Here is a 13,200-nt window from a genome sequence, read left to right on the forward strand (position 1 = left end):
CCTATCCCCCTGTCACGTGGCACATTAGTTTTCTCTCTTTTTTCTCCATAGACTAGAAATAGATTTGAATACACTTCCCCTGACACGTTTTGCACTCCCAGTGTTTGTTGCAAATACAGAAAAACCTACTTTCTCTGCTTTTTCCTATAACAAATAATCCAAGGATCTTCTTTTAATAATCCAGGGTCTTCTTTTAAGTAGAAAGGCCTTTCACCATTTGAACAAGCTTTAAAATTGGCTATAAAAATATCACCACATTTGATGCCTCCAAGTATGGTTTAGCTGGAGAGCAAGACTGCAGAGGTATTTAGCAGCACTAATGCTCAGGGACAAACCTTAAAATTGGCTATAAAAATATCATCACATTTGATACCTCTAAGTATGGTTTAGCTGGAGAGCAAGACTGCAGAGATATTAAGCAGCACTAATGCTCAGGGACAAACAGTAAACACATTTTCATAATGTGACTCAATAGAATAATTTAGCAGACCTGTTTGGGAAAGTGCATAAAACATTGGATTGAGTATCAGTATTTCCTATTAGTTTTAGGGATTTTAATAAGCTACAAAGTTGTGGTCCAGAGATCAGGTTTCTCAGCTCAAGGCTTGATTAGAACCAGTGCCTGCCTAACCAGATGTGTATCTGAAACTTCCTAAATGTGAGGACATTACAGGTCTAATTTTTAAATTCTAATTAATCTCTCTCCCACAATGTTTCTTGCAATGCCCTTACTCCCACGTACATGCTTTTAAATAGACCAACCCAGTCAGAATAAATCAATGGCATGGACTAAAAGCTGACATGAAAAGACATTACTAGAAATGATAGACATCATCCAGATTTCTGGTCTTTATCTTCTGTTTTACTGCTTCATGTTCAGTGCTACTGATCAGCTCCTTGTCATAGCTCCCCACATTAATCACACATCTCTTGTACTTGCACAGTGACCCAAGTGCCTTTTGTAAAACATCATCATAACATGCGACCTTTCTGATACACACAAGGAGCTCCAACATGTGCTCTCATCATGATGAAACATGTGGTACATTTTGTCCGCTAGGAATCCTATTTCCAGTTCTCAGAGCAAAAATTAAGCAATCAAAAGTACAAAAGGCAACAGTCCCACTCTCCTGTCTCAGTCTCTGCCTTTCACCCTTCATGTTTTTGTGAGTGAAACTGTTTTGGGTTGTGGAGCAAAGGAACTCCAGCTCTGCACCGAGTTAATTCTTCTAAGATGAATTCCAAGGGACAGCACTTGCATATTTCCATGACATTCCTTAAGCAAAGACTGTTGTCATTAGCCAAGAAATGAACATTGATATCCCCAGATGAATGACCTGTTCCCAGATGAGTTACCAGTCATGGGGAAATAAAAGACAAAGCGAGTGACCTAAACCAACTCTGTGTTTTCCTTTGTCAGTGGAGCTGTGGACGCGCAAATCCAAATCTCATACTCCATGTTCAAACTGTTCTGCAGGTCACCAATACACATAGTTACATCACTTACATGTAGAACACTTGTTACCCAGAAAAATTCAACATAAATAAGCACTTCACCTACTGTTTAATTACAGATCCTCCAGTATGGAATACACAGTTCCTTGCCAGGGTCCAAAGGGTGAACACTTGTTTTAAATTGAAAAATGGATCCCCACTGATTTCAAGCAAAAGACTGTTTGCAGGGATGTAGTACTAGGAAAGGAGAAATTCTGGAGGGTGTCACAGTTTTAGACTCTTTCTCGAGAATAGGCAAAATGGCCAACACCCAGAAAGGGATACTTGGAATTTTTAAAACTCCATGTATGGGATTTTTTCCTCACTAGCTAAAAAAGTTAGAGAAATATTTTGCCATCTTTTCATGGAGATTTTAGAACATTCCCCATTTTGCCAACAGATGAAGGAGGGAGAGCAGCCTGATACAGTAGTACAAGGATTAATGGGATGAATAGATAGCGTTACTCCAACGCGCTTCAACTGGGGCTTTCCTCAATCACGGAGCAGCTGCCACAACAGCCTGAGATGTAAAATGAGAGCATGCGTTTAGGTGAAAGGATCGGGGCCAGCTGGCCTGACGCGTTGGTGCTAAACCAAGACAATCGCACCGTCCAGGCTCTTAAACACAGCCCGTGGCTTTGATTTCTGCGTTTGAGAGGCATCTGATCACAGATGAGGGTACACGCAGCCTTTACCGGAGATACTCTCACGCCGTGCTGGCGGAGTCAGGCCAACGCGTGCTAAACCGAGGGGCCGTAAGAGAGGAGAGGTGCTGGCCCTGCTGCCCCCGCTGCCCCCGGGCTCTGCCCCTGCTGCCCCCGCTGCCCCCGGGCTCTGCCCCCGGCGCTGCCCCCGGCGCTGCCCCGCCGGGAACTGTCCAGCACGGCCCTCCTGAAGCGGCTGCTCCTCCGCCTCGGCCGGCCGCCTCCAGCTCCGCTCTCCTCGCCCGGCTCCAGCGCCGGCCTCTCGGCTGCGGAGAGCGGGAGGGTTCCCCAAGATCTAGAAGGAGCATCGTCGTCTTGATTTGGTAGGGTGTGGGCTTTTTCGTGGATTTGCAGGGAGGCGGGCCGTGCTGGGCAATTTCTGGAAGAACCGGGGGGCTAGATCCACCGAGCGATAAGTCATTGGTTTTTTCTCTATAAAACATCCCCTAATATTACATCAGAAATTAGGGAGGAAACATGGCATGAGGATACGAGGGGAGTTCAGGAAGTACATTAATGACCTTCATCAAGAAGGACACTTTTCCTCATTATACAACATCGGAGAACAGGTTGCCTACACTGTAGGTGTTTCCCTTTTCCAAAGCCATAAAGTGTTTGGCCATTGTTGAAGGCCTCCTACCGACCCAAAGCACTGGATGTGTCAGCCCCGGCCGACTGCATTCATTACCAATTTAGGTCATTTGGGAGTAATTAAGCATTCTTTTGAAAACTGATTTTAATTTCCTCATAGCACATCCTTTTTTAAAGTACTGTCAGAATGCTTCAGAGCACATTTTTGCAAGCTAGATTGTTCACGAACCTTTCATGTCAGCTATTTCCCATGCTTTAGGTGAAGCCATTTCCAAAATATAATTAAGTGTGTGGAGGCAGGTCCCAAGCCAAGGATAAGCAGGTTGAGGTTATTGTACAGGGTGCACATCCTCCCCTGTCGACAGTATAATCCAAACCAAAAGCGGTTGACTGCCTACACTGTGTGGTGTAGTTGGTATTGCATTAGCTGAATGGTATTTGAAACTTTATACCATAAGAATATCAAGTCAAAGAATGCTTTTTAGAAAAATCTTGAAGCTTTTAGGATTTCGCAATTATTTTAATTTTCTGATGACCATCACTGTATTCATACAGGGGAAAATCAGTGAATGAGACTCAGAAGCTTTATTAACTTAAACTACCTCAGATTTTTATTTATTTCCATTGTATATGTATATCCAGTCTGATTTATTGTGGCAGTCTGTAGAAAATCCCACAGTTCCCCAAGAGTGTGACCAAGTTACTGCACTGTTAGGTTAAACAGATTATTCTTGCCTAGCTTTGAATATCGTGGGTCTACATTCCCTTTTTGCATGCTTTCTGCAGTATTCTAGAGATTCTCATTTACAAAAAGAAGCTTTTTTTCTTTCAGTGGGTTTACCTTAACTGCTGTAAACCTATTGTAACACTTAACTGCTGTGGAATTCAGGAGTGCTGCCATACAATATCACCTATGAAAGAAATTCAGAGTGCTGGGGAAAGAACTAACTCCAGTGCCATGAAGACCTGTGGAGCTGATTTATTAACTTCATTTTTACAGATGGAGAATGGATAAGAAAAGGAGTTTTTACAAGATTACACTGCAAACTGGTAAAATAGGGTTAGAAATGGGGTATTCCAATTCTTGGTCATTGGCTATAATCCCTAGATGACACTGGCATTTGCAAACAAGCAAGATGTGACTGGAAGTCTTGTCACACACTACAGTGAGCCTTCTATGGGCAGTTACCCGCTCAGATTTCAGTGCCCTTCTGGTCATTGACCAGTAAAGGAGCAGTTTTTCAAATCAATGTTCTTTTCCCTGCAGACTACAGAAATCCATTTGTGGAGATTCACCCGGAACATCCCGAAATAATCTACATTTTAGATGCTAAGAAAACGGTTGTTATCCCTTGCCGAGTTACCTCGCCAGATATCAAACCTAAGCTTACCCAGGTAAGTGACTGTTTCAGAGAAACTCAATCAATTCAGAGGTCTGGGCTGCCAACACAATGGGTAAAAATACAAAATAAAATGTATGAAACTGGGTAACTTTCAGAAAAAAAAAGCAAAGACACTGAAAATCCAGAAGCACAGTCCTGCTCTTGCAGTGTACAAGGGTGTTTTGGGGATTAGGCTGAGTTTATCACATATTTTTCTCAGCTTGTGGCTTCATGTTCCTCCATAAATTGGCAAAGATAGATGACAAGGCACTATTTTTCTTTAGAATTCTTTGTATAACACCTGGCTATTAGCTATCCTCATGAAAGCTTATCTCTTTTATACCTTGAACCCCCTCAGAACATTTGCCCATTTTTTCTTGATTTCATAAATTCAAACCAATTTTCAGCCTTGGGAATAAATGGCTACAGCATCCATCCCTTCAGCAGCAGTTACATCTGAATGTCAAGGTTACAGAATGGTCTGTGGAGGCCAAGGCCATTTTGTATTAAAAAAGTGGAAATTTAAGGTCTGGGGCTTCCCCAATCGATGGAGATCTAGTTACTCATTTAAAGGGCTTTAGAACTGCTCTATAGAGAAGCCTATCACGGACTGAGGAACAGAACATAGGTCTCCTGACTCCAATCCTGTCTTTTACCTAATAGGTTATGTGCCTTTCCATTCCCCTGCTAGGCTGACTGCTTGAGCTGTCCTAATGGGAACAAGAGCTCATCCTCTGCCTCTGCCCCTTTTCCACAGCCTGTTCTGGAGGGGCTGTAAGAGATGAGGTTGTTCTGTTGGATATAGCGTGATAGCAGAGCGCATGCAGATGGGCTGATGCTGTGCTGGTAGAGGGGTCTGAGGACCTCTGCTCCTCTTAGCAGTTAGATGTCTTAGTTGTTAGATGTGTTCTTCTCCTGGGAGACAGCACATGAAATCACGGAGGCCTGAGACCGTGCTCCAGCTCCTGCTGAGACCAATGGCAAATTTCCAGTAGACGTGCAGAGGGACAGCACTGGCCTTATTGCTTTAGCAGATCTCTATTTTTAAATTTTGTCAGTAGGGATTAAGGGGCGGGGGGGGGGGGGATAAGGCTCCTCTCCAGTTACAGCTTATCACTTTAGCCTGGATAAGTGTTATCACCTTCTCCTCCTTGGCTATAAAAATGAAACATCCCCATCTTATTTTAGCCTACTTCAACCAAACTCATTGCTGGAGTACTGCTGCTGACTTCGGCACAGTCACATAAGCCTAAATGTGGCCTTGGAACCTCGACTAAGCAGACCTCCACATTTATCCCCTTATTTATAGGCAGCCTTGCTCTCCCTGCTTGCCAGCTGAATTCTCTCCTGGTAATTTCTTCAAACACAAACTGAAGTCCTTTACCTTGCTGCAGGCTGCTGCTGGAATGAAATCTCCACTGAAATCTCCCTTTCGAATTGCAAAGAAAATTGTCTCCAATTTTTCCCCCTCAAGGGAGAGCAGCTGGGCTGCGGGGCAGGGATGTAGGTGTTGAGTGCCGCTCCCCAAAGAAACTCTCCTGAGGCTGTGAGCTGTGAGCTACTCAAGGGGACGCGCTTTGGGAGGCATGTGTTGGCTTCAGGAGCCACCAGCCCCCGGCTCCCATCTACGGAAAGTCACCGCTTGTTTTGCCCTGTCTGGGAATGTCATAGCGCCGTGTGGAGCCAAGGTGGCGGCTTCCCATGCGAAGAGGAAGCGGGTGGGAGAGGGGTGGAGGTAAGGATGGGGGAGGAGAGGTGAATAAGGCGATCAGACAAATTTAGAACATCCTCTTCTTCCAAATTTAATCTCCAATAGACAACAAACTTCAAAGGGAGGAAAGCCACTGTGATTTCCTTCAAGTAGCATTCATGCTTTTTGTTTGATTGTTTAAGTATATATTTTTTGAATATTTTATGAAGACGTTTAACATGTGTGTAGTGTTGAAAAGGGCCTCCTGAGTAGGGTTATTTTTTCTTTCCCCTTCCCCTAGCCATCAGGGAGCAGAGCTGCCAAACCATGAAGTTCAGCTTTATCACATTTTATTATTGTTGTAGAAAATGTACTTTTTTCCACCGTAAATTAAGTTCCTTATGTTACCATTATACTTTAAAATCATTGCACTCTCTGGCCTTTAAATATGTATGGGGAAAGGTACATCTTGCTAATACTAAACAGATCCCAGCTAACTCTACATATCATCTTTGTTATTAATAAACCCATGCTAAGACACACAATTCAAACTTCTAATTTTGCTTAATGTGATATTAATCCTGGGCAAAAAAAAGCATTTTCAGTCTTGTCAGATCTGTTTAGTCACTGATCTGGTTCAGTGTGCTTTTGCCACTTAAAGCTTTGACCTTCATGGGTGTTAAAGCATGATTTAAGCCTCAGGTCTCAGATCTCTTTCTGTAATTTTCCTGAATTTTCCTAATGGTTCTGAACAGAGATACCACAGCTTGATTACTTTGAAAGTATTTACATGAAATCCATGTTTCCTACTACTGTCAGAAGAGAACTGCTGTTCCAAAAGAAAGCAACTGCCTCGCTGTGCCTCCTTCCCCACAGCAGCATCACCAGTCACTGCCCCACAGTCATAATTCCTTTGTCTTTGGTCTCTGCTGAAAGTGTAATAGCAAGCGACCTAAAACAATGCCAACCTGATCAATTGTGTATTCATATGAGGGGTATGAGCATCAGCTCTCAAAGCCTGGAGCTGAAATTTCTTCGCAATAGGAGCATTATTTAAACAGAATCCTTTTTAAACTGCACTGCCATACAAGACTACTGTTTGTTTGGAGACAGAAAAATAAATTGCGTGGTGCATAACAACAAGAATAAGAGCAAAACTATTACATCATTGGGGAAATTCCCACTTGTGGTCCCTAGTGCAGCTCTTCCCCTGGTTAGCTCCAAAAGCTAAGGTAGCTCTGAAAAGGAAAACATTAACTTGCCTCATCTTTGAGAAGTCAGTATATGATAAGTAGGAGGGAGAAGCACTGTGCAAATAAACTTAGTTATCATGTGGCAACTGTAGGCACATTGAGCTTTCCCCAAACTCTTCATTTTTCAGCCAGAAGTGATCTCAACACTCCTACAGCACATCCTCATTCCTAAAGAGCTTTCCTGTGTCCTGCTGGAAGAGTCAGACCTACAGCCTGTGCTTCCACTCACCTGCCTGCAAATAGGCTGAAATGGGTGAATTTCAGTGATCTGCTCTTTTACAGACTCCTGAGCTATTTGTCTGCATTTAATTTCACAAATTTATTTTCTACTTTATAATCCAGGATTTTCAAAATTATTGGAAAGTAAAATGCATTTTCACAAGCAAATAGAGGATTTCCCCATGTGGTAATAATAATAATAATAATAATAATAATAATAATAATAACCATCTAAATATTCCCACCAACAAAAGCTAACCTGCTTGACATTGGTGCTGTCCAAGGGTATACAGAGTGTTCATTCTTATTAAATGAATTTTTGCTCTAGTTTATTTTCAACATTTGCCTTCAGTATCCTCACTTCTTCCTCATAAGCAGAACTTATAGATACTGTTTTTTCAAGAATCTCAGAACATTACAAGTATTTATGAATTTAGGGAAAAAAAATGTCTATGTTACTAAGTCTCCTTATTTCTGCCATCCTATGATTTACGATCTTAAGTTATCCAGGCTGCTTCTGTGCCTAGTGGAAATCAATAGGCTGCTTTGAAAATGTCTCATCCCTTTCTGTGATATAGAGTGAATGTGATAGATTCATAGACCATAGCTTACAGATGACTGCCATCAGGTGAGTTAGTAACATGAAGAATTCCGATTTTGGAGGGTCTAACTTCACACTATTTGAAAGTACTGTGAGATCCCAGGAAAACATGTGGTAGCTGCATGTAGCATTAGGAGAAGCAAACTTTGTCCTTAAACACTTCCAAAAAGATAACCCTACAAAATCCATATAAGATAAGCATAATTATTTCCAGTATAGAGATGAGGGAAATGGGACCTACAATGGGTAGCATGGCATCTTGCCTAAGATCTGAGAGGACAGGGGCTACTGAATCAAAAGCCCCAGTTATGGTGTCCAAGTTTTGGATTTCAAAGACAGTCATACCTTAGGGAGGGCTTTTCTATTTGCTTATGTTGATGTTGCTTAAGATATGTGTGGAATGAGACCACCAACCACTCTGAAAGGTCAAATATCTACCGTGCCTCTAAAGCAGAACAGCCTTGGCTGGTCGCTGCTATGGTCTGGGGAGAAAGGGAATGTCTCACAAGCCTCCTATCTGTCTGTTCTCTTTCAGTATCCTTACTCTGTAGAGATGAACTTCAAGAGGATGGTGTGGGACCCACAAAAAGGATTTGTCATCCCCTCTCATTCTTTTGTTTACTCTGGAGTACTCACATGCACTGCAAATGTCAATGGAAGTGTGTTCACCTCCTATTACCTAGCACAGAGACTGGGTGAGTGACTACTGTGAGCCAAGGAATGACCACAATGTTTCTATTCCATAGCTAAGACCCTGGGTATTATTTCTTGGTTAGCCTCAATTATATTTGATATATCTAATTGGTATGTGTCTGTAGCAAGTCCAAGCTGGAACGCTAAAAGCAAACTCACTCTTCCCCTTTTTTTCCTATTCAACAGAACTTGGATTTGATCCACTCTTGGTTTTGAAAAATTACCAAGTGTTGAGGTGGTACAAAATAGGAGTATTTTATTCAAACCCCGCCAAGGCTTTGTTTGCTTGGATTGAGCTATATTTACATTAAAACAACTGCTGGTTTAGGGTAAACCAAACAGTAACTTTCTTTTTGCTTCTGGTCATTAAAAACACAAGATCATGGTATAAAAATCTCATTAAACTGCTAATTCAAATCTTTGCTTTTTTATATAGTTTCTCTTGGTGATTTACCATACCCTTTCCATTGTATTTACAGTTGAGCTTCAGCTCAGAATTAAAATCTGAATTTGAAGCAACTAAATATTAAATTGTTGAGTGCTGGGGATTTATATGAAGCCAATTAGCATTTATTTTTCCTTTGTTTTCAATGTATGTTCTTTCTCTCCTCATATATTATATTTTTGACAGAGGAGAGTTTATTGTGACTTCATTCCCATTAGATCATGGCATCCTTCTATACAATTAGCACTCAGCTTTACACAACAGGCTTGTAAATTTGTATGGCAGCCAAATAAAAGTCTTGTAAATCTCTCTCCCTCTCTCTTTCTTCATTGTTGGAGTAATTATTTTTTACTAGAATCATGAATGCAAAGCTAAAAAACCCATTAGGTCATCTCTCTCTAGCCCAAATGGACACAGGCAATACCTTACTCTATAATATGTTACTGTACAGTGGTCAGATGTGTGTTTGGTATGGGGCACCATAAACATAATGCAGGCTTATTTCAGAGTTGATGTATTTAAGGCATTAATAAATACAGCAGACCAAGATTTGGGGATCCCATTCAGAAAGAAAAGGTAGCTGGTTATCAGATGGCAGGAGAAACATGTTTCATGAGACACTACTGAAAACTTGATCTAAGAATAGCTGTGGAGCTGATGAGTGAGGGTTGGAGCCAAACATGGAAAATGCAAGAAAAGTAATTCATAAATTAGTCTGTCCACATGATCAGTTAGTTTGATCAGCTGATGTTCAGGCATTCATATAACTGACCTAATGTTTCCATTGTGTGGGCATTTCCAACAATTTCCATAGAAATGACAGAAGATGGCGAGGTGTTCTGGAAACTGTGAAAGGAGTGGATGTTGGAGAGGCAATCGGAGTGCAGACTCCATCTTAAATGTCATTTATGTAGAGAGTGCTGCAAGGTTATACCTTTCCTTTTTCATTTCAGAGGGCAGAGTACAGAACCTGGCTCTGAAAGCAACTCCCAAAAAACTGCTGGTTGGAGAAACTCTTTATTTGGAATGCAAAGCAGAAACCTTCATCAATGGGCGCATTGAGCTCATATGGACATGTCCCAGTGAGAGAGTGAGTTGATGAAAATTCAGTATTCTGCCCTCATGCAGTCTACCCCTACCCAAAAGAAAGATCTGTTCACAGGGCTGAGTAAACCCTAACTACTACTTATTCTGAAATACATCCAACCATTTGTAAGCCTACAATTGACTGTATTTTTAGTTTGGATGAATCTAAAACTTATCTGACCATCTTGAACCTGCGAATTAAACTGCGAATCTCAGGCTAAATATATGCTTGCAAGAAAAGCCAGGCGTGTATGTTTCTTGTTGGGAAGAATAGCTGTCCCATTTCTTCTGGCCTGTTTGTTGATCCTGGCTCACAGTGGCAAGTTTCAAAGGCAGCCATGAAGGTTGCAAGTTGTCAATCTGCTCATCCATCTTGGCATTTATTAAGTAGGAAAAAGTGAAACAAAAGCCAATTGTATCTGCTGAAATCTCCACCAAAGAATGAAATCTAAATTCTGAGTGTAGGTTCTTGGGCTTTCTGTGGAATGCAATACAAAAATGCCAAATTTGAAGCAGAAACATGTAAGAGGCTGAGCATTTTCTTTGATGTGCTAAAACCTTTCAGTTCTATGGAAAAACAGCGGGAAGAAGGGGTATTTTCCAAATCAGTTCATTTACCTGAGATATTACTCATGGTTCTGTTTGATGCTCGGAATTAAAATGATTGCTTTTTTTGCTTTTTAGTTCAGCAAAATATACATTTCAAAGAAGCATCTAAGCCTCTTGGAAAAGTGTAAAATGTGATTCCTAAAAATTGATTATTTTTTTACTTATTTTGTTTACTTAAAGAAAGAATGTCTGATTTTGTTTTGGTGAAGATGCTACAGAAAATATAGTATAGAATTTACAGAAGCGCAAGCAATATGGAGTTACTGAATTTTGTTCCTTGAACCTCATATGGTGGAACAGAGTTGTTTTTCTCTGAACCCTCCTTAGATTTCTAACATTTTAAATGTAAAATTTTGTGGCCAAATCTCTGGGATCAAAAATCCTATCAGAAGCGATAATGCTTTCTAAAATTCTTCAGCAATTTGCCTTGGCACTTGGCTGTCATAATATATTATATTTCTGTGATAATATATTTCTTTTAGAAAGTAGGAGGTTTTTAAGACAGAAAAAAACTGACTGTGACAAAAAACCCCGACAAAACAAAACCAAAACTCAAAGCACAACTGTGACCCTACAGATGCCCACAGCATGTTTGCACTGAGATCCCTGAGATTTGATCCCTAAGAGGGGCTGATGTGTGATGCATCCCCTTATTTACCTGCCTGCCCAGATTTCAGTAGAGAAGCACCACAGTTCCACTCTGTTTCTCTCTCTTATTAGACTTGATAATGAAACCTCACACAAGGACTCTTCCTGCTGATTTGTCTTTTATATTATTTATTTCAGTGTTGGGGAGATATGATAATTTTGATATGAATCACTGTTTTTCTTTACTGGCAGGCTTTGAAAGGATGAACAAAATAATCCAGTTTATGCTGCTTTTTGACCCCCTTTTTTCTGACTTCCAGCACCCTTATCCTAGAAGAACAATAGACCAGACTGGCATGGTGAATAAAGTTGGCAGTAGCCTGACAATTGAAAACGTCACCATGCAAGACGGAGGCCTGTATGTATGCAAAACATTCAACGTAACAAGGCTGGAGGCCAATGTCACAGTTACAGTGTATGGTAAGTTCTGCAGCTAAACCAGAATACCCAAGAACGAGGACTGTTAAGCTTAAACAATAATGCCACATTATTAAATCTGTTTATTAAGTCTGTAGAAATGGCATTAGGAAGCATGCCAACTAGTTAAAACAACCATTAATCATCTATAATCTGTAATCAGTCTATGAGACAGGCAGCACTCAGCACTATGTTTTCAAAGAAACTTTAGAGAGTTCAAGACTGAAACATGTCTGAGGACATGGATTAACTGGGAGCTGAACTGGCTTGAAAAAGCTGGCACCGAATGTGGTTGCTGATGCCCTGGAAAATCTGGCCTGCTGGCATTCACGTGGACAAGAGATACCCCAGGCATTTTTACACACTGCTCCAGGGGCAATGCAGATGTGTATCCTCTGCTTTAAATATAAAGTCCTTCATCTGGAGATAGACCTTACTGGCTGTGGCCGAGCTTTGCAGGGGAGCTGCAGTAACAGCTTGTCATTCTGTCTGGTTGTCTGCAGCTTCTACAGATCTGTATTGCAAAAAATCCAGGGTAGACACAACACAGTTCAAAGATGTGAGCACTGTACTGTGGCAGATCTGCCATTACTTGTCTTCCTCTTTGTTTCTCTTTCCAGACAAACCTTTCATTACAGTTTCACATAAGAAAGGGCCTTACTACGAGATCACATCAGGACACAAGTCACTGAAACTAGCTGCAAAGGTTGATGCCTTTCCTCGTCCAAGCGTCACCTGGTGAGTACCATCATCTTGAGCAAAATCAGGAATACACAACCTTCTTTCGGGCTCCTGTCTAGAACAGATTTTCACTGTTCCTTACCACACAGGTAAAAGAGGAGAGCTGGGAATGCTCGTAGCTGTGGTCTCACAGTTCACCTAAGATGTGACTCCCTTCTGTGCTGACATGCTCTGTGAAGCTGAGCAAGCCATACCTCTTTCCCATGCTATTTTTCTCTTCTAGTCCTGTAGAAAAGGTCCCTACAGGAAAAATGGGGGTTTCATTACCCTGGACACAGAACTATTTGGAAGATTCAAGTAGAAAGCTGTTGGGGAAGGGTTGCCAGTTTACCACCATTAGTGGTGGTCAGTCTGCAAGGAGGCAATGCATAACAGAAAGCTGCAGGACATATCCTCAACATAAGAAATTGTTTCTCTTCATAACTTTTAAATAACTTTCTCCAATCCTGTACCACCAGCAATGTCAGATCCTTGCAGGCAATGCAATGAATTCTCCCAAGCAAACTAGAGGCTCCACCAGTACTGTAATGGATCAGCTTAATAGGAGGGGCAACATGTCAGCAACTCCAGGAGACATTCATTTCTCTCTTTACCCTTTCATCACGTGTCGTCTCTTTTGCTACTTTT

At 41.3% G+C, this 13,200-nt stretch overlaps 1 protein-coding gene across 3 annotated transcripts in view; it reads left to right on the forward strand.

The window, feature by feature from the left end:
• LOC104315895 (vascular endothelial growth factor receptor kdr-like) overlaps positions 1-13,200 on the forward strand; it is a 141,611-nt gene that overhangs the window by 52,344 nt on the left and 76,067 nt on the right. For all 3 annotated transcript variants that reach the window (XM_069810887.1, XM_069810889.1, XM_069810888.1), the window contains exons 4-8: positions 4,057-4,184; positions 8,470-8,629; positions 10,026-10,162; positions 11,676-11,835; positions 12,453-12,570. In XM_069810887.1, the coding sequence (XP_069666988.1) occupies positions 4,057-4,184; positions 8,470-8,629; positions 10,026-10,162; positions 11,676-11,835; positions 12,453-12,570 (703 nt within the window). The remainder of the gene's footprint in view (positions 1-4,056; positions 4,185-8,469; positions 8,630-10,025; positions 10,163-11,675; positions 11,836-12,452; positions 12,571-13,200) is intronic.

The sequence above is a fragment of the Haliaeetus albicilla genome, chromosome 23, assembly GCF_947461875.1.
Source record: "Haliaeetus albicilla chromosome 23, bHalAlb1.1, whole genome shotgun sequence".
Classification (NCBI taxonomy): domain Eukaryota; kingdom Metazoa; phylum Chordata; class Aves; order Accipitriformes; family Accipitridae; genus Haliaeetus; species Haliaeetus albicilla.